Here is a 22,962-nt window from a genome sequence, read left to right as displayed (position 1 = left end):
GGACTTCGCGGTATAGAGCTATCTGCTTTAGGGCTTCTTTCTCTAATAGATCCTGTGTTTGCCAGTGCTGCATTTCAAATTGCCATTCTCTTGCTTTATAATCTTTGTTTCTCCAGCCTTGAGTTATCCATTCAGGGGATTCTTGGCCAAAAGATTTACAGTCTTGGGTTGTCCAGTCTGGAGACTGCTTTTGTGGGTATTGCCAGAATTGGTATTGCTGTATTTGGGATTCTGAATCTTGGCATAACAGTTTTGGCACTTTCTCCACCTGAGCTTGCTGTCCTTCAGCTCGAACATTTTGGGATTGTCCTTTCAGGGATTTCTTCTCTTGGGTCTGCTGGTCTTCGGTTTGCTGACCCTGGATTTGCTTCTTTGAGGGTTGCTCCTCATCAGTCTGCTGGTCTTTAACTTGTCCATCTTTAGATTGTCCTTCTGGGTGTCGTTCCCCTTTGGCTTGCTGATCTTCAACTTGTTGATCTGGGAGTTGCTCTGTAGTTTGATTAAGTTGAACTTGCTTATCTATGGAGTGCCTCTTTGGGGATAGCCAGTCTTTGATTTGCTGGTCTAAGGATTTCCGCATTGGAGATTGCCAGCCTTTGCTTTGCTGATCTAAGGAACGCCTCTTTGAGGATTTATGTCCTTTGGTTTGCATGTCTAAAGAATATCTCCTTAAGTATTGCAAGGCTTTGGTTTGCTGGTTTAAGGAATGCCGTCTTGAGGATTTTCTTCTATGGAGTTCCTCCTCAGATTTCCATTCTTTGGTCTCTTCCATAACTTCTGATCTAATATCTTGATATGACATTTGTAAAATTTGCCGGTTTTGAGGTTCAGTGTTTTCTGGTTGAAGATCTGGGGGCTGCTGAAGTAGCTGTTGTATTTTAGGGAACTGCACAATATGGGGTGTTGAGGCTTCAGGTAATATGGCATGTGCTGATAGAGCTTGGGATAGCATATCTTGGGAAGGTGTGTCTTGGGGTGGCATGTTGTGGGGTGATGTGTCTTGAGATAGCATATCTAGGGATTTCATGTCTTGGGATGTCATGTCAGGAAACAGCATATCTTGAGATGGTGTGTCTTGGGATAGTATGCCTTGAGGGGGCAGGTCATTAGCTGTCAGATTATAAGACTGTTTGTCATGGGATGTTGTAGACCTAGATGGCATGGATTGTTCTGACAGGCCTTCTACTGGTAGAGCTTGGGATGGCAAGTCTTCAGGTGACAGATCTTCGAGTTTTAGTATAGAATGGGATGGGAAAACTTGGAGTGACACAGCTTGGTCCTGCGGAAACTGGGTTTGCATTTGGGAAGGTTGTACAATAGCAGATTGTAGATCTTCATCTTTCATTTGTTTAAATGTAGAGTCGAGCTGAATGGGCATATTTTCTGAGGGCTTTTCCTCTAATGTAGGAGGCAAAGGTTTTAGTTCAATTTCTTCCTCTGAAAATTTGGGAGATGGAAGGATACTTTGCTTTTGTTCATCTGGCACAAATTCCGTACCTTTATTACCTGGTTGGGAGACTAAAGGACTTCTAGAGAGTCTTAACTTGAAGAAAGCATAGCCTCCAAAGAAAACAGAGTGTGCGTTTGTTGTTGAATCGTCACTGGAAAACTCTTCTTGAAGCTCAAATTGTAATTGAGCATTTTCTTCTGGGGCAGGTTGTTCACTATTTTGAGTAACATCAGAAGGCAAGAAAAACAGGACCTATAAAACCAAGGATGAGGGTAATTAATATGACAGAATCATGTATGATTTTTTTTTTCCAAGTTACTTTTCATCTCTGACTTAAGACAGTAGATAGGAAATAACATCTAAATGAGAAGGCAGAAAAATGCCAGCCCTGCCTTTACCATCAACTTATTGGTATTATTTTAGAAAAGTCATCACCTTTTAGTTTTTCAAATATTGAACAGAGGCATTTGATTAAGATTGCCTCAAAAATTCCTCCCATACTTAATATTATAAAGCTTCTGAGACATTTTATATCATCTAGTCAATATTCATATATTCATGCTTAATCTGTAATGGTTTGTTGATCACCTAGATGAACTAAATGCTGGGAATCAAAGACAATTATATGTGGGTTTTTCCCTTAAGGTGCTCACAATTATCTGTACATCAACATATAAATAGATAATAGTAATACAATTCAGCAAATGCAATTATATAAATAGATACTTAGTGCTTTATGGAAACATAGAGGATGACCTGATTCTGAGACAACCTGGAAATGCTTTACAGAAGAGGCAATATTTAATCTATGTCTTAACAGCTGAGTAGGAATTACTCAGGCATAGATGGTAAGGTGAAATAAGACAGGAGTCAGAATCCAGGTAGAAGCAGCAGTGGAACAGCGGGTACAAAAACACAAGATTGTGATACAGCATGGTGTGATGGCAGAGGGTAGACAGTTAGATATTGCTGATATTATTAGATGGTATGCTAGGCTAGGAAATTTGGACTTTCCTTTACAAATAAGAGAAAGCTATTGGAGTTTTTTAAACAGCTAAGTGACAGCATCTTATACAACCTGCAATGCTTTCCATTAGTTATCATGTTATTATTATAATTTTTAGGAGGTTGTTACTGCAGCACAACCTGCTGCTTTTTATTCTGACTCCATGAATTATACCTTTCTGAGGTAATTCATGGAGTCAGAATAGACTACTTGTTCTATTTGATGAAGTGGATCAGAACTCAGTGATTAAATGAATTAATTATGCTTACCTCGTTGGCTAATAGCAGGCCTAGATTGAGAATCTACACATTCTCTTACATAATACATTGTATTTCCCACTCTCCTAATTAGTTTTTTTCACACCTATATTTCATCTCTATTGAAGGACTATTTATGTGAGTATAAATGGTACTTTGGAAGAGATTTCTATATTTCTAAGAATCCTCAAACTTTTGTTTCATGTGAATTTTAATTTATTCTTTCATTTAAAAAGAGGTTTGAAAGAATGAATTATAGTTTCTCTGTTTATTCAAGCTCTTAAGTGCTATGATTTTAAATTTCCTCATCATTAATGAGAACTCAGTGATTACCAGATGCTAGACAAAGTTCCAAAGTCATCCCAAAGAATTGGTATGACATCCCTATAAAGTTATTATCCTTCTTTTAGAATTGAGGCAACTGAGGTTCAGAGATGTTAAATAACCAGACCAGTATCGTAGAGCTGTTTACCTAGGAAGGATTTAAACATTGTAGTTGAATCCAAGGTCTTGTGCTTTCCTCTCTGATCTATGCTTCTTGTATTAATAACTTCACCTACTTCCTACTTCAGGGTGGCTATGACTAAAGACCATATGAAATAATACTTTCAAGCACAGAAACTGGCACAGAGAAATTTCTCTGTAAATGTAGAGTTCACTTTTCCTTTCCTTTTCTTGAGATCAAGGTACATATTTTATTATTTTTGAATCCCCTGTTGTACTTTGCACGTTACTATGCCATTAGTGGATTAAAGATCTGTATTCACTGAATTCAATTGAAGAGTAATTTAGTGTGAGTAACTTACTTTAATATTGTTTCTAAAGGGCTTAAAACAGGATTTGTACTCTCCTCTAGTTGTATAATATACAAATAATACAATAAAGGTGAAAGCAGAAGATGAAAAATGACAAAAGCCAATACCCATTCATGATTTTTAAAAATCTACATAACAGAGTAAATTTGCTCTGTAAAAAACCTACAAATAACATCATATTTAAGAGTGATATATTGAACATTTTCATCCTAAGATCAAGAACAAGGAAAGATAGACTATTTTCATCACTTATTTTAAACATTGTATTGGAGGCTACACAGTGTAATAGGGCAAGAAGAATGAGGCATAAAGTCTGGGAGTAAAAGTGTCTTTATTAATATTTAAAATGGTTATCTACTTAGAAATTCTAGGAACTCTATTAAAAAAAGCTATGGGAACTAATAAGTTAGTTTAGAAAGGTCATAGTAGACCAGTATATAAAAATAAATTGCATTTCTATATGTAGGAATGAACATGTAAAAGTAAATTAAAAATACCATGTACAATATCAAGAAAAAATGAAATAATTACAGATAGATTTAACAAAGTATGCATAAGACTTGTACGTTGAAAATCATAAAATAATGCTGAGAGAAATGAAATGAGCTGTAAGAAAATATTGACATGTTTCATGGACATGGATCAGAAGACTACATATTACTAGGAAGTAAATTGTTTATGAATTATCTATAGGTTCAGTACAATTCCAACCAAAATCCCAGCAAGATTTTTGTAGGAATCAATAAACTAATTCTAAAACTTACATGGAAATTCGTCTGACCTAGAACAGCCAAAACAATTTTGAAAAAGAACAAAGTTGGAAGATTTACACTATCTGATTTCGAGAATTACTCTAGCACAATTTTAGTGGGGCAGAAGGGAAATCTCCATAGAGAATTGAAAAACAATAGAGAAAATCAATGAACCCAAATGTTGATTCTTTTAAAAGATCAACAAAATTGATCAACCCTTACCTGTACTGAAAAGCAGAAAGACAAAAACACAACTAAAACAAGACATAAAAGTGAGGACGTTGCTACCGACCTTATAGAGAGAAAAAGTATTGTGAAAGAATACTGTAAAAAATTATATCCCAAAAACTCAGATACTGTATAAGAAATGGGCAAATTCCTTGCAACACACACATTACCTAAAATGATTCAAGAAGAAATAGAAAATCTTGACAGATCCATAACAAGTGAAAAGATTTGTAATCTAAAACTTCCCAACAAAGGAAACTTCTGGATCAGATGGCTTCACCAGTGAATTCCACCAAAATGTAAAGAAAAAAACAGGATGGCAATTCCTCAAGGATCTAGAACTAGATGTACCCTATGACCCAGCCATCCCACTACTGGGTATATACCCAAAGGATTATAAATTATTCTACTACAAAGACACATGTACACGTATGTTTATTGCGGCACTATTCACAATAGCAAAGACTTGGAATCAACCCAAAGGTCCATCTGTGACAGACTGGATTAAGAAAATGTGGCACATATACACCATGGAATACCATGCAGCCATAAAAAAGGATGAGTTTGCGTCCTTGGTAGGGACATGGATGCAGCTGGAAACCATCATTCTTAGCAAACTATCACAAGAAGAGAAAACCAAACACCGCATGTTCTCACTCATAGGTGGGAACTGAACAATGAGATCACTTGGACTCGGGAAGGGGAACATCACGCACTGGGGCCTATCATGGGGAGGGGGGAGGGGGGAGGAGGGAGGGATTGCATTGGGGAGTTATACATGATATAAATGATGAATTGATGGGTGCTGACGAGTTGATGGGTGCAGCACACCAACATGGCATAAGTATACATATGTAACAAACCTGCACGTTATGCACATGTACCCTAGAACTTAAAGTATAATAAAAAAAAAAAGAAAAAAAAATTATTCTCAAACTCTTCTGAAAACTTGAAGAGAAGGGAAAATTGCCTAACTCATTCTATGAGGCCACCATTACCTTGACACCAAAACCAGATAATTATGTCACAAGAAAAGAAAATTACAGATTAATATCCTTTATAAGTGTAGATATAAAAATTGCCAGCAAAATATTAGAAAAGGATTATTCTATGATGAAGTGAAATTTATAAGCAAAATGCAAGGATAGTACAATAAGAAAATCAACAAATGTAACACATCACATTAATATAATGTTGGAAAACCCACACACAATCATCTCACTTGGACTAGAAAAGGCATTTGATGAAATGCCTTTCATGAGAAAACCTCTCATAAAAGTAGGAAGAGGTGGAAAATTCCTCAATATGTAAAGTTTTTTTATAAAACACACACAGTTCATATCATATTCAGTGGTGAAAGATTAAAAGCTTTCCCCCTAAGATCAGGAACTGTATAAGAATGCTTTCTTTCAGTGCTGCTATTCAATATTGTACTAAAAGCTCTAGCTAGAGCTATTAGAAAATAAAAGGAAATAAAATTCATCCAAATTAGAAAAGAAGAGATTAAGGACGTCTCTATTTTCAGATGACATGATCTTCCTATATAAAAAATCCTCCCAAATCCACAAGAAAGCTACTAGACCTCATAAAGGAATTCAACAAGGTTCAAGATATAACAGCAACCCAAAAAAATCATTGTTGTTTCTGTATAACAGCAATAAACAATATAAAAAGAACATTTAAAAAGCAATTTCATTTATAATGCCACCTAAAATAATTATATACTTTAGAATAAATCTAACCAAGGAGATGAAAGACCTCTATGCTAAAAAATACAAAACATTGCTGAAAGTAATTAAAGACCTAAATAAATGAAGAGACATCTTGTGTTCATGTATAAGAAGATTTAAAATTGTTAAGATGTCAGTGCCACTCAAAGAAATATACAGATTCAATACAATTTCTATCAAAATTCCAACAGTCTTTTTCCCAGAAATGGAAAAATGAATCCCCATGTTCATATGGAATTTTAAGAGGCCCTGAAGAGCCAAAACAACAATGAAAAAGAATAATAAACTTTGAGTGATTATACTTTCCAACTTTGAAACATACTATGAAGCTACACTAATTAAAACAATATGGGGCCAGGCACGGTGGCTCATGCCTGTAGTCCTAGCACTTTGGGAGGCCGAGACAGGTGGATCACCTGAGGTCAGGAGCTCGAGACCAGCCTGGCCAATATGGTGAACCTTGTCTCTACTAAAAGTACAAAAAGTAGCCTGGCATGGTAGCATGCGCCTATAGTCCCAGCTACTCGGGAGGCTGAGGCAGAAGAATTGCTTGAACCCAGGAGGCAGAGTTTGCGGTGAGCTGAGATCTCATCACTGCACTCCAGCCTGAGTGACAGAGCAAGACTCCATCTTAAAAACAAAACAAAACAAAACAAAAATATCAATATGGTACCTGGCATAAGGGAAGATATATAGACCAATGGAATCATTCAGAAATAAATGCTCACATATATCACATTATATAGTAAATCAGTTTTCAACATAGACACCAAGAATATTCAGTGGGGAAAGGAATCTTTTCAACATATGATGCTGGAATATCTGGGCAGCCACATGCAAAAGAATAAAGTTGAACCCTTACCTTATACCATATACAAACATTAATTCAAAATCAATCAAACACTGAGCCTAAGAGCTAAAACTATACATGTCATGGAAAAAAATTGGAAGAAATCTTCATGACAATTTGGGAATAATTTCATGGATGTGACAAGAAAAGCACAGAAAACAACAACAAAATAATAGATTAATTATAGTTCATAAAAATAAAGAACTTTTGTGCATCAAAAGGTCATCAAGAAAGTGCAAAGACAACCTGCAGAATAGGAGAAAATATTTGCAAATCATTTATCTACTAAGGGACTAATATCCAGAATATATAAAGAACTCTACAATTCAACAACAACAACAACAAAAACAGCCCAATTAAGAAACAGGCAATACCATAAAAAATATTTCTCCAAAGAAGATGTATACATGGATGCTCAACATGAAATCGTTAGGTAAAAGCAAATCAAAAGCATACGATACCACTTCATACCCGCTAAGATGGCCGTTATGTAGGGCTGGGTGCGGTGACTCATGCCTTTAATCCCAGCAGTTCGGAAGGCCAAGGTGGAAGGATGGCTTAAAGGAAGGAGTTCAAGACCAGCCCTGACAACATAGCAAGACCTTGTCTCTACAAAAATAAAAATTTATCTGGCTGTGGTGGCACATGCCTTTTGTCCCAGCTACTTAGGAGACTGAGACAGGAGGATTGCTTGAGCCCAGGAGTTTGAGGCTGTGGTGAGCTGTGATCTTGTGCCACTCTAGCCTAAGTGACAGAGTCTTTGTTTAAGAAAGAAAGAAAAAGAAAGAAAGGAAGAAAGAAAGAAAGAGAAAGAAAGAGAAAAAAGAAAGGAGGGAGGGAGGGAAAAAAGAAAAAGAAAGAAAGAGAAAGAAAGAAAAAGAAAGAAAGAAAGAAAAAAAAGAAGAAAAGAAAAGAAAGATGGCCATGATAAAAACAAATATGATCCAGCAATCCCATTACAGGGTATATATTCAAAGGAAATGAAGACAGTTGGAGAAACATCTGTGCTCCCATATTTATTGCAGTGCTATTCACAAGAGCCAAGATAAGGAATCCACCTAAATGCTTATCTACAGATAAATGAATAAAGAAAATGTAATATATATATATATATTATACATACATTATATATTACATATATAATGCACAGACACACACAAACAGTAGAATACTATTCAGCCATAAACCAGAATGTAAGTCTGTCATTTGTGGCAACATGAATTAACCTGGAGGACATTATATTAAGTGAAATAAGCCAAGCTGAGAAAGACAAACACTGCATGATCTCACTCAGATTTGGAATCTAAAAAAGTTGATTTCATAGAAGTGAAGACTAGAATAGTGGTTAGCAGAGGCTAGGGAAGGTAGGGAGGTTGGGAGGACCAGGAAAGATTGGTCAATGGGTATAAAATTATAAACAGGAAGAATAAGTTCCCACTTACTATAGATAGTACGAATAAGCTCTATACATAGTAGCGTGACTATAGCAAGGAACAATGTAGTGTATATTTCCAGGATATATAACAATGTAGTGTATATTTCCAGGATATATAACAATGTAGTGTATATTTCCAGGATATATAACAATGTAGTGTATATTTCCAGGATATATAACAATGTAGTGTATATTTCCAGGATATATAACAATGTAGTGTATATTTCCAGGATATATAACAATGTAGTGTATATTTCCAGGATATATAACAATGTAGTGTATATTTCCAGGATATATAACAATGTAGTGTATATTTCCAGGAGGCTAGAAGAGAAAATTTTGAATGTTGTCACTACAAAGAAATGATCAATGTTTAAAGTGATGAATGTGGTAATTACCATGATTTGATCATTAGAAAATGTAACATGCATTGAAGCATCGCACTGTACCCCATATATAGTACAATTACCATGTGTCAATCATAAATTGAAAATTGAAAATAATTGCTCTCCTTTTTCCCCTGTTGGTTGGTATTGATGGAGATGTGGAGAAATTGGAATCCTTGTACACTGCTGGTGGAAGTGTAAGATGGTGCAACCAATGTGAAAAACAGTTTGGCATTTTCTCAAAACGTTAAACATAGAACTTCCATACGACCCAGCAATTTCGCTCTTAGATATATATCCTCTCTTAGGATATATATTCAATATCCTAAGAATTGAAAACAGGGACTTGAGGAGATATTTTTACACCTATGTTCATAACAGCGTTATTCACAATATGCAAAAGGCAGGAATTTCTGTGTCCATCAACAAATTAATGGCTAAGCAAAATGTGGTATATACACAAAATGGAATTTTATTTAGTCATGGAATGAAATTTTGATGTATGCTACAACATGGATTAATCTTGAAAATATTATGCTTATTCAAATAAGCCAGTTAGAGAAGGACAAATATTGTAAGATTCCACTTATATAAGGTCTCTAGAAAAGGCAAATTCATAATATAGAAAGTAGGATAGAGGATACCGGGGCAATCGGGAGGAGAATCAGGGAGTGATTGTTTTGTGGTACAGAGTTTGTGTTGGGGATGATGAAAAATTTTTGGGCATAGATAGTGGTGAGAGTTACACAACATTATTAATGTATTCAATTATTTGAACAAATGGCTAAAATGATAAATATTATGTCATATATATTTCACCACAATGCAGAAGAATTACTCTAAAGATACAGAAATTAAGATAGTGTAGAATACGTGGAAGGATAGACATATTGGCCAGAGACAGACAAAGTATCCAGAAGAGACCTAAAATAAGTAATAAGTAAATTGATTTTCAACAAAAATACCAAGGTGCCGGAGGAAAGCATTGCATTTTCAACAAATGGCGTTATAACAACTGGATATCTCCATGAGGGGGAATGTGCATTAACTTCTAACCTTACCCTACAACTGTACGCAAAAGTTAAAATGGACCATACATGTAAACACAAAAGCTGAAATGATAAAACTTCTGTAGGAAAAGATAGAAGAAAACCTTCATGACTTGGGGGTAGGGAAAACTTTGTTAAACAGAACACACACACAAAAATAACCATAAAAGCAAAAATGATAAATGGAACTTCATCAAATTTATTTTTTTGAAAGAAGCTATTGAAATGAAAAGGCAAATCACAGAGTGAAACAAATATGTGTAAGGGATTTGTATTAAGAATTAATTAGGCTCCTATAAGGCCAGTAAGAAGAAGATATTCCAATAAAATTCAGCTAAATATTTGAACAGACATCTCAAAAGAGGATACACAAATGGATAATAAACATATAGCAAGAGTGTCATCATCATTAGTCATTAGGGAAATGTAAATTAAAACTACAGTGAGGTGCCACTACATACGCACTAAAATAGCTAAATTATTGATAACACTGACAGTTTCAAGTGTTCATGATGACATGGAGTAACTGTCCCTCTCACACATTGTTGATGAGAATGGAAAGCAATACAGCCACTTTGACGAACTGTTTGATATTTTCTTATAAAGTTAAACATCTGGTTACCATACGATCTCGCAAGCAAATCCTACATGCAACACTCCAGGAGAAACTAAAATATGTCCACATAAACATATGAACTCAAATATTCTCAGTAACTTATTGATAATAGTTCAGAACTTTAAACAATCTAAATACCCATCAAAGGTAAATGGACCGGGAGCAGTGCCACACACCTGTAATCCCGGAACTTTGGAAGGTCATGGTGGGTGTATCACTTGAGCCAAGGAGTTTGAGACCAGCCTGGGCAACATGACAAAACCCTATTTCTACAAAAAAATACAAAAAAAAAATTTAGCTGGGGGTGGTGGCGCATGCTTGCAGTCCCAGCTATTTGGGAGGCTGAGGTGGAAGTGTTGCTTGAGTCCAGGAGATTAAGGCTGCAGTGAGCCGAGATAGTGCCACTGCATTCCAGCCTGGGTGATAGAGTGAGATCTCGACTCAAAAAAAAAAAAAGGTAAATTGATAAACAAATTGTGATGTACCCATACATAAAGGGAATGGGTTCTTGATAGAGGCAACACCATGGATGACTCTCAAAAACATATTTCTGTGTGGAAGAAGCCATAGAAGCCATATACAGAGAGTACTTACTTATGATTCCGTGAGTATGAAATTTTGGAAAGTCAAAACCAATCTAGGTGATGAGGACATTGACTGCAAAGGGGTTCAGTGAACCTTTTGGGATGATAGGAATGCACTATACCTTGATTGTGATGGTAGCTCAACATAGGTACATTTTGTTGTTTATAAATGATACTTCTATAAAGTTGATGTAAACAAAAAGAGAAATGAAAACTCCATGAATCACAAGGCCTGTACTGGTATTTGGGACTTAGCAGGCAGGCTCTGGAGACACACCATGAGGGTCAGAATCCTGATGTTATGTGATACTGGAGAGGTTATTTAGCCTCTTTGTGCCTTACTTCCTTCATATGTAAAATAAAGATGTTATAGTTTTGTTAAGATTGAGTTGGTGCTCAGTGATTAAAACAGTGACTGACATAGTCAGAATTCTGTAAATATAAACTATAACAATTATTATAGATACTATGTAGTATCAGTATTAATAGTTTTTTTCCCTACCTCTTTCCTGGTGGTGGAACTGTGTCACACATCTTATGATCCAAGAATACACACCCCATGTCACAGTAACTTGGGATCCCATTAAGTCTGATATTACATATTTTTGGCAGGGACATAAAGAGCTATGTCTGAACAAAGATGACTGAGTATAAAGCAGATAGTACAAGAAGTGAAAGCATAGTTGTTTCAGATGGTGGGGTGAGCTTCAATCTTAAGCTTGCCCCTCTCTGACCTTCCTAAGTTTAGATATTTTACTTCAGCATCTGAGCTTGCTGCTCTTCCTGCTAATAAACCAGACATCATTGTGTGCAGTATCCCAACAGGAACAGGAACCTGTTCTCTTAATAATATTAAGAGACATCAGAACATACCTCATCTGACTGTGTCCAGCACTTGCTTCTAAAGGATGCAATAGTCACAGAGATGCTGAGCTCTGCTATGCTGATGATCAGTAAGACTGACAAAATTCCCTGCAAATAATGAGGAGAAATAAATGGCATTTGAAATGAGAGCGGTTGTTTTAAATATGTAAGCTGAGAATCCCTTACACTGTATCACCAAGTATGGGAAAACCATATTTTGGATGGTTCTGTAGCCATCAGACATTGCACAAGTTTCATCTTACATCTTTCTGATAAGGCAGGGATAACAAACTCCAATGTCCATGGGAGCTGGGCAACCATTGTGAACTAAACCAGGAGAGAGTAGAGAGTAATAGCATTCGTAGGAGGCATCAATTCCAGCCAATTGTTGTCATGTAGGAACATGGATACCATAATGCCTATTTTGTTTGTTTTTCCCTAAAGAGCCAGATAGAACATACATACAGGCTGGATGTAGCCCACAGATGGCCATTTTGCCCATTTTGCTTTAAGGTAATGTTTAGATTGAGAAGTAACATGGTACTTATGGTGCCTCAAAAGTTTAAACTATGAAGACAGAAAGACCTGGGTTAAAGTGGATCCAAGGTCGGCCGGGCGTGGTGGCTCATGCCTGTAATCCCAGCACTTTGGGAGGCCAAGGCAGGCGGATTAACTGAGGTTGGGAGTTTGTGACCAGCCTGACAAACATGGAGAAACCCCGTCTCTACTAAAAATACAAAAGTAGCTGGACCTCTTGGTGCATGCCTGTGATCCCAGCTACTCGAGAGGCCAAGGCAGGAGAATTGCTTGAACCCAGTGTGTTTCTGAATCTTGGTTTCCCTGTAGTACACCAAAAATCTTAGATATTCAATATGTGTTGGTAAAACTGAAATGTATGAAGACCCCATTGTATGCAATTTACTCACTTTCTCCATTGAACAAGATATACCTGGTCTTGGATTTTGTGGAACTTACATCATGGTAAGGGAGGCAGACAATAAGAAGTAATTAGATAATTATTTACTTAACTAAATTGTGATAAAAGCTGTGAAGGATTGCGAGCTATGCGCTACTATAATGGGGATCTATGCAGATATGAGCGTAGAGGTGTGGTCAGGAAGAACTTCCTTAAAGAAGTGATATTTCAGTTGAGATTTAAGTATGAGGATGAGTTAATTGTATAACTGGCCTGGTGACCCTTCAGAGCAGGAAGAAGCTGATCCTATGATCATCTTGAGGTCGTGGATACTTGACACATTAAGGGATTCTAGGAAGTGGCCAGAGTGTGGAGTGAGAAGAATGAAGTCCTGGAATAATGTCAGAAAGGTAGGTAGGATAGGTGTTACAGGGTTTGGTAAGGCCCTTAAGATATGGATCTTAATCATCAGATGTTTTACAGGAAGCCATTAAGTATTGCTCAGATTTACATTTTTAAATGATTACTCTGGCCACAGTATAGACAATAGATTGGTCTTTAGGACAGGGGTCAGCCCAAGAGACATCTAAAGCCCACTGTTTGGCTCTTTTAGCTTATGGTGTTTGGGTTACAGCAAGAAATTGTTAAGTTATATAAGTGAAAACTAGGAAGAGATTGTTCATGGTTCTGTATGCAGGTAACTAATCTTGCAATATCCATCCATGGAGAGTAGGAAATAGCAGAATTTCCTATATCTGGAGATTTAACCCTTTCTGTATATACAAGTTCTTCCTTGTATATACCAACATAACAAACAGTAGTAGGCTCCTGTCCATTCGGCAATGGCCAAGAATTACAATGTTGTATCATGTTCTTGGCCCAGTTAGAGAAGGGTCTTATTGCTTATGTTGTTTTCTGGCTTTCTTTTAGTAATCTCTCATAAGTCTAATTTTAGAATTTATCTCAGAACACATGAGAGGGTCCCTAGGACCATTTCACTGAGTGATTGTGAGGATTAAATAAACTCTTGTATTCAGGAGCTAGCTTCTCATTTCTTATTCACTGAGAAAGACCATTTTCTGTGATTCCACTTTATTTCCCTTCAGCAGATTCAAATATTCTTCAAATTATAGAACCCAAGCCTCAAGATATAGCTGATAGGAATAAAATAAAACCCCAGGACTTGCTTAGGGAACTAGAGAGAAAGGCCTATTGGAGTCACTGACATGCTTAAAAATAATGTCATTGATTACTTGTTAGATAAATACTTTAAATTGTGCAGACAATTACATTTCCTGGTAAAAGATCTCTCATCTGCTTTAATGAACAAAATTGCTACAATTATGTGAAATAATGTATGTCTTAAGCTTATAAAAATCCTTACTTTATTAAATGACTTCTAAATACCTTCCCCCACTGTATTTTGATCTTAGTGTTATTGAGCAAACTTTTAGATCATTTTGTTCATTAATGCTGAAACAGTAAAATTTAATTCAATCTGTGTCCATAATAATTGTATTAGCTAAACCTATTAACTATTTAACCGTGCAAGGTACTGTTTTAATTTAAGCAGTCCTCACGACAACCCATGAGGTAAGCATTCTTATTATGTTCATTTTCCACTTGAGGAAAACCAAGTCTTAGAGGGAATACAATAGTAGGCCAAGGTGACAAACTTATGCGAACAGGATTCAAGTCCAGAAAATATCGCTCCTTAATCATTGCAACAATAACCTCACAGTACCCTTCTCAACCGTCAGTTCAAATACTCACACAACTTCAGTTAATAAAATAAAAATCAATGAATCATTACATCACGGACACAGTTCACATAAGATTTTAGAGATTCATCATGCAAAATAAGACCACTTACAATGAAAAGAGTTCTACCTAAAGCACATATTTCTTCAACGGAAGACGTCTGGCAGTACTTGTCTTGATGTCTATAGCTGACAATGATTAAAGTAATCCCAGTTATCGCAACCAAGGAACTGATAACATTCATGCTCATGACACCTTGACCCTGAAAGATAGTTAAAAAATAATAAAATAAACAAAATCGAAACCAAAGCAAAAATACCTTGTAAGAAATTCTTAATGCTTTTATCTTTCCAGATACTTCTAAGGGAAGAGTTGTTCCATCAGGTCAGTATGATTGGAAGGCTTAAGAAACTAAATTCTGACTCATTAAAGTCAAGACAAACTAAGTTTTAGAATAGGCCAAGGATGCTCTATGGCTAATGCTAAAGAAAATGTTCATTTCATCCCATTTTATCCCCACCATCTTTCATAATCTGGAAGCAGTACAATGTGTTAGCAAATACATTTGTTTGGAAATGAAACCTCATTTCAAGTCCAAGTTTCACTAGGACCTTATGCAAGCAACCGAATCTCTTGGAATCTCAATTTCTGCCTTTAAAAATGTGAATGTGTCACCTTTTAGGGTAGTACCCATTTATTCATTTATTTCATAAATATTTAATGTGCACCAGATACATGTGAGTACTGCATTAGGCCCTGGAGACACAAAAATGAACAAAAGAGGTGACATCCTGCAATCACACAGTTTACAGTCATTCCCTCGGAGAATTCAAGCGATAATCAACAGAATCATGAGCATTTAAAGATGTTAACCTATTTGGACTGGAGTTTAAAGGTGTTCTTTCTTGAACTCAGTGTTCCAATAAGAATATTTCACATTGCCCCACCCAATTTCTTTTATTCATTCCTATTTTGGGGGGGGGAGGGAGGGGCGGGTGGGTGGGGTATGTATATCTGAGTTCCTTTAAAGGAAAGAGATCATCCGATTTGTTCCTTCCTACCCACTCCCAGGACTGATATCACTCTTTTAAAGGAAAAGTAAAGAAAAGTGTCCCCTTTCAATTCATCAGGTATTTGCTGTACCTTCATTGATTGTCTTATGACTACTGTGGTGGAAAATACAATGATGCATTTACACAGCCAGTCCTTTCCGGAACAGCTTGTGGCTTGATGTGACAAACCTCGAAAGTGTACTTGTGACTTAATGTTTACCTCAGTCCCAGGTTTTTAATTGCAAACAGGCACTTTGGCAGAAAAATGCACAGGAACATATAGATAGGCCATCTCTTGGTCTTTAGTCCCCTTGTTTTCTCAAGGCTCTATTTTGGCTCCCATAGGACATTTTACAGACTAAAATCTCTAGATAATCAATCCCTCATGTGTATTGGGCTTGACAAAGAACATGCCCAGCCTAGTCTCTTCTGATTCTCATTATACTTTTGTGATGTAGGAAGGACACTTGTTGTTATCCCCATTTTACAGATAAATGGACTTCAGGAAGTAAGTGACTGTGAGCAATCACTTTCACGGTTTGTGAAAGGGCTGTGATGAAAAGTCAGGTCTTCTGATGCCTGGATCAGCATCCTGCCCCCATAATTCCTGCCCATCTCCATCTGCATAGCTCTCAGTGAGTCAGGAGTAGGTTTTCCTTACCCATAGTCTATTTCTCAGCTCTGGAAGGAAGTCAATACAGGGAGAACACCATTTGGGGCTTCATCCGCATTGTCTGCATGTATTTCCATAAGCAGGGGTGGAAACATTTATTCCCCCTCCCCTCAGAATGTCTCTATGGCTTGTAACTATCCCTAGAGGAAATTGGCAGAGGACCATAAGAACAGAGTTAAACTGACTTTCAGAGAGGCCCACATCCCCAGGACCTTAAACGAGATCAGAATGGTTAGAAAGGAGTACGAACATTTAAGCATCATCATGCCTTTTATAAGTAATGTCTCATTAAACCCTCAAAATAACCCTTGGAAGTAGGTACTTTTCCCTTCAGGTTAACACAGAAGTGAGTGGTAGCCTTGGTTCAATCCTAGAACAATCCAGCATCGATGCCCAAACTCTTTTTTCCAGACCTTGGACAGGCTCTAAAGAAAAGCCTCGGTTGGTATTGGAGATAGGGCTAGGATTGGGAGGAAGAATTACTGAGATCTTAGGATTGGGTTTGGTTAGAGCAAGGTTTCTCAACCTTGGTACTATAAACATTTTTTGTTGTCTAATTTTTGTGTTGTGGGGAGGCTGCCCTGTGCATTTTAGATGCTTAGAAATGTCCCTGGCCTCTACTCACTTGTTGCCAATAACACCACTTGTAATGACCAAAAATGTCTTCAGATGTTGTCCAATATTTCTGGGTCCTGGGAGTGCAGGGCAGGGAATTACCCCTAATTACAAACAATGAATTACAGGGATGCAGAATGGTTTCCAATAAACAACTCTTTTAGTTTACTTGACCAGGGAAATGGGAACCAGTGTAAGAATGTCTATGGGGCAAAGAGTGGCGTTGGCAAATAGGGATGATCTGAACTGCAACTTTGACGCATACAGATTTTCCTGACAGTTAACTTTACTAAAGGCTTTATACATAAAGATGATAGAAAAAATAGAAGATTTTAAAATTTATGTAGTTTAAGTGACTTACCAGAATTTTTGACTTCTTGTTGGTTACTGTGTAATATCCTGTAAGAATAAACTGTTAAGAAGACAAGAGACAAAAGTTAACAGGTGATGTGTTTGACCACCTTGCAAGATAATTTCTCTTGGATTCACAAAATATCTGTTTGTGAATCTCCAAGACCATCCAATTTTTCCACCTGAGCAACAGGGAGTAGGGAAGGTAGGCATAGGTAGGGTAGGAAGAAACTCTGCTGAATTCACTCAGCACTGAACAAGCACTCTCCGCCAGGGTCAGCTGGGACAAGCAGGCTCCTCTAAGATCCAGAGGACACCACCCAGATGTTTGGTCCAACTGGGGCTCCAAAAAAAGATTCCTGAGCTCTGGGTCTTGAAGAAAAGAGGAGGAACTATGCCTGTTCTGAGCAGGTGAAGGGAGACTTTCTCAAGGAAGACCCCTCTAAAGGCTGATATGGGGACTGATATCTAGTGTAGTTATCAGAGTCCCTCATTTCCCATGAGTGTAGAGCCTAGTGCCACCTCAGGAAAATGAGAACTCTGTCACTCCATGTGGAGCCCCTTACTTTTTTAATGTTCTAGGGATGGGAACCTTCCCTGTGGGAACTGACTTGGACCTTGGGGACATCTGGGTCTTAGAGTCCAAGGATCTGCAGCTGACTTGCAGAGATCAGAAAGTTACCTTTGATACCTCCCTCCACTTCACTCCCCACATTGGATTGCCAAGTCCTGTCACTTCTACCTCCAAGTCACTCTCAAGGCTTTCCATCTCTAGCTGCATTGCCGCCAAGCTAGTTCAGGGAAACTCCTTCCTCATCCACGTGATTGCAGCCTCCTCTCATTGGATTCTCCTAAGTTTACTGTTATAATTGAATTAATTTCTCACTCGAAAAACACAATGATACTTCAACAAGTCTTCAAATGTCTCTATCCTCTTTAAAAATTTTCAGTGGATTTCCCATGCTTTCACATTGAAGTTCCACGTTCTTAACGTGACTAAAGGGTTGGCACAACCTGGTTACACCCTACCTTTATAGCCTCATTCTGTGCCATCACGATAGATTCCTTGGTCTTCTTTTGGTTATTCTTTCCCACATCAAGCCCTTGGCTCATGCTTTATCTTTGCCAGGGATGCTTTTCTCCCACTTCACCTAGTGAGCAGCTATGCAGAAAGCACTTCCCTGACCTCCATGGTCAGGTGAGTCCTCTATTAAACCCTCACATGGCACCTGGAACTCTTCTCTTAGAGCACTTGGCACAAATGTAGGAACAAATATTTGGGGTTACTTTTGACTTTTTCATGTCTAGTCTCCCAGTTAGGTGACAAACTGTCTAAATCTAAGAACAATTCACCACTTCTCTCAGAGAGGAGCTGTTTTCCAGTATTCTCAGTCTCAGCACCTAGGATGCTATCGAAGACACGGTATGTGCTCAGTAAATATCCTTTAAGTGAAAAGTAGAGTTTTCAAAAGCAGCAGACCAGAACCTCATTTTAACTCACACATGCAGATTACACAGAGTCACACTGGGACAATTCTGTTGTGAAATGAGAAAGTGAGGGGTTGGTCTGTTTGATTTTCTACAGTATGGCATGTACAGTTTGAAAATCATATGGAATATTACATTATGTATATTGGGAAAATGAAAACTGCTGGTTGTTTCTGAAATGCACATTATAGAAAAGGCATGGAATATTTCTGTTTATCAAAAGAGACTATGGATTTTTAATAGAGATAGTGGCCTAATTTACTCATTATTTTACCTATTTGTTCATTGATTGATTGATTCATTCATTCATTCATTCGTGCACACTATGCCTCAAGCATGATTCTAGATTCTCAGAATACAACTAAAACAGATGGTAATATTGCTGTCTTCTCAGGAGTGTATGTTACAATAGGAGAAGCTCTAATGAGTCTGTCCTTAACTATTATGGCACAAAATTAGGAATCCAGGCTGTGGGGAATGGATAGAAATAGCACTGTACTAAGAATAATATTTATGGCTATATGATTATCTAGATGAGTGCCACTCATAAAATTGTCTCTGGGGCTAAGAAGGAGGATGAGCAATGATAATCTTAAAATTCTTTAAAGCTTTCAGAGTCTGTGATTTCATGAATGCTAGCTAGATATGTTTAGTTATTCTCTACTTTTGAGCTCAGTTTCCTTATTTGCAAAGGAGAAAGTAGGATATTTGTGCATCTAGTCTCCCGGGTTAGTAGTGAGGAGCAAATGTCTTACTATACACACAAAGGCTTTGGAAATTTTTAAGCACCTGAGAGTAGTTATTACAATGATGATGGTAGTGCAATGACCAAATGGAGTCGCTTCTTTTGCCATGAAGGGAACTGCCTTTTCTGGTCTCCTGGAGGGCCATATCTATGGAATTCATTACCCTAGCACGTGAAGCAGTTCAAATCTATCTTTATAGCAATTTCTCCAAAGCTTCTGAAGTACTCACAATAAGTGCTCCCCAAAATGGATATCCCGTGAGGACAACAAGGGGAAATCTTTGGGAGAAACGGATGTAATTAAGTACAAACATAGTTCCAAGGCCCACAATGATTAGAGCAAGCAGGATCTGGGTAGCCTGTGAGGAGAAAAATGGGTACATGAGGTTACAAGTGTACAAGCCCCTGTGGGCTACCCCAGGTCCCTCAGGGTGTGCCTCCATGGCACACTTTTCCCTCCATCCAAATGCCTTCCTCTCTCATTTGTCAATCATTCTCAGATTGTTAAGAGACTCAGTTCAATGTGTTTCCTTCCCACTTTCCTTGCCTGGATCCTTCAACTTCAAATCCTTCACTTTTATTCTTTATTATTTTCTCTCCTCCTTGGTGTTACCAATTAATCTTATATCAGACAGATTTGAGTACATGTCTGACTACCCCCAGATTATAAGCTTCTTGAGCACAGGGACTATAAATTATTCACCTTTACATTTTTTTTTTTCTTCTGTCTCACCTGTTTCCTATTGTTATCCTAACAGCCCCCACCTCCACATTTTCCAGCATTCAGTATAGGCTTTTGGAATTGGGGCTCATCCCAGTTGTCTAAAAGTTTTAAAAGTTTGATGAGTGGAGAACCTGGGATGAGCTTGCATTTCACCTTCCATTCATCCAAGGACCCGACTAGGGAGAATAGCCCAGTGGACCTATCAGCTTGCAGGAGTCTGCAGGGAAAAGAATAGCAGCAGTGGTTCTCAGGGCGCAACTTCTCTAGCAGTCTAGATTTTGTCCCCAGGCCACATCTCTGGGCTATGGCACCCCAAGTAACGATTTTTGCTGTTTGTACAAAGGATGGAGGCTGTGCATACAGCTCTCCCCGGGTGCATTTGTGATGAAAAACGTTTTGTATGCCTTATCATTTGGTTCACTGTGGAGCTTTGAATATGGATTTTGAAGCACTCCCAGTTCCTTTAAGAGTACAAAGGGGAAGTCAAACCTCTGCACTTAAGGTTTCTTAGCTTCAAGGGAGGTTCCACCACACCCTGAAGTCACTTCCTCAATGAGATATTTTAAAAAGTTATACTAGTTTCTTGCTTCCCCCTCTGCTGGGATTCAAAGATCAGTACTAATTTCTCATGAAATGTGAAGGGGGAAAAGTAGAATTAACTCCCTCCCTGAAAATAATAGCACAGAGGTATCTCTGCAGACATACATGAATCAATGAGCTTCTTTCCTCCCCTTTGGGAAGATCTATTGATTGGAGAGGACTTACCCCCAAGACTCTTGGCTCTCCCTTCAGAAAATCCAGCAGAGAGCTATGAGGTCTGTAGGGAAATGCAGTCCATACAGTTTCATTTGGTTTTATAGTGATGATGTGAGTTGGCCTTTTGTCCTGGGATGGTGACTCCATGATTCAATGGCAGAACTCTAGTAAGAGAAAGAGTGAGCAAACATTGCTGCCCAGATCATGGTCTACCTCTCCACAAGAGTCACATGGAGCCTTTAGAGATGAGCCCTTAGTGATGACTCTACTCAGTAGTAGAACCTCAGAATCACAGTTGAGTCACAGAGTTTTAGAATTCTAGAGCATGCCCAGCCCCCCATCTTCCTGGTGAAAAGTACTGTATCCAGAAGACTTACTCTCTTGTCAATTTGCTTACAAACATATGGTAAACACAGAATAAGATAGTATATACAAAACAAGTCCTTACACATATGTTCATGAGTTATAAAGGAACTAAAACTTATGGAATATTTCTTATGTTCCAGGAACTGTGTAGAAGGTGTTTGTTTGTGTTGACATGCACGAACATTTATTCTCTTAACAGTTCTACAATGCTGAGACTGAGGAACAGCAAGGTTATGTCACCCAAAGGCATATGGGATGGGGAAGGGGTAAACTCAACTTGCCCTGTCTCCAAAATCTATGGTTTTTAAACTCAACTATGATTCTGCCCTCCTTCGAAAGGAGTTGCTCACTTTTACTTGATGAATTTTCTAACTTGCTGTTTAACTATATTCCTCTGTATTATAAAAATCAGTAGTTAACTTTGAATCTCAATTTTTTTCCATCTTTATTGAGCTATATTTGACAAAAATTATATATATTTAGGGTGTGCTACATGTTTTGATATACATCAACATTCCAAAATGATTACCACAATCCAGCTAATTAACATCTCTGTCATCTCACGTAGTTATCTTTTTTCTTTTTCTGTAGTGAGAACATTTAAGAACATTGAACAATTCTTTGCATTTTCAAATTAAAAAAAAATCAGTAGTAAAGATGCTGTAGGACCAGATGGCGTTGCCCCTTTATAATAGATAATATTTTAGCTTTCATAAAGTTAAGTAAAACTAATGATAGTCAAATCCTTCCTGGTTGGAACTACACAAATACTAATTAAAACAACAGAAACTGCCTTTAGAAATTTTGCTTCCCATATTGATCCTTTTTATTCCTAAATTTGTTACAATTTTAACTATGAGATCATGAAGGCAAATTGTTTCATAAAACTAAAACAAGTGTATACACATAATAACTTATTTCCTGGTTTGTAGGGACCATGGATAGCAGGGTGTCTCAAAATTAGCACTGATGGCATGTGGACTCAATAATTCTTTGTTGTAGAAAGTTATAAGATATATATTTTTTAAACTGTGCTACTCTTCAAGTTTATTTAGGAAACCTCATATGCATAGAGAATGCAAAGTTAAACTGCAGCCACACTGGAATTTCCGTAATTGCCCAAGAAATTGAGTTTAATGCAGCGGCCCACATAGAACATATTACACAAAGAACAGACAAGATAATTGCAACAATGACTGGGAAGAAAGACTATGCCCATGTGGTACAAAGTGCAGGGGTGATGATCTGAATTACAAAATTGTGCTATAGATCAAAATAGAGGTAATACCCAAACAAACAAACAGACATTATCATTTTCAGTGTGAGCAATATTTGGCTCCAAGTTAGAAACAGAAAACATGCCACTCAGAGACAGATTATCTGTAACTTGTTAAGAAGACTAAGATGCCTTCATTGACTCCTTCCCTGAAATATAGAAAAGAACATAGTTTATGTGCCGACTAAATATTTATTGTATTTATTTATTTAAAACA

At 37.4% G+C, this 22,962-nt stretch overlaps 1 protein-coding gene across 1 annotated transcript; it reads right to left on the bottom strand.

Annotated features, from left to right (window-relative positions):
* Window positions 1-123: 123 nt before the first annotated feature.
* On the bottom strand, window positions 124-21,250 carry MS4A14 (membrane spanning 4-domains A14). The gene is given in 7 exon segments (XM_010384981.2): window positions 124-195; window positions 197-1,702; window positions 12,032-12,130; window positions 14,812-14,961; window positions 17,401-17,451; window positions 19,854-19,982; window positions 21,113-21,250. Coding segments are annotated over 7 exon segments (2,145 nt in total).
* Window positions 21,251-22,962: the final 1,712 nt, after the last annotated feature.

Source organism: Rhinopithecus roxellana, chromosome 15, assembly GCF_007565055.1.
Source record: "Rhinopithecus roxellana isolate Shanxi Qingling chromosome 15, ASM756505v1, whole genome shotgun sequence".
NCBI lineage: Eukaryota > Metazoa > Chordata > Mammalia > Primates > Cercopithecidae > Rhinopithecus > Rhinopithecus roxellana.
Note: the sequence above shows the minus strand (reverse complement) of the source record. Positions and strands in the feature narration are given on the sequence as shown.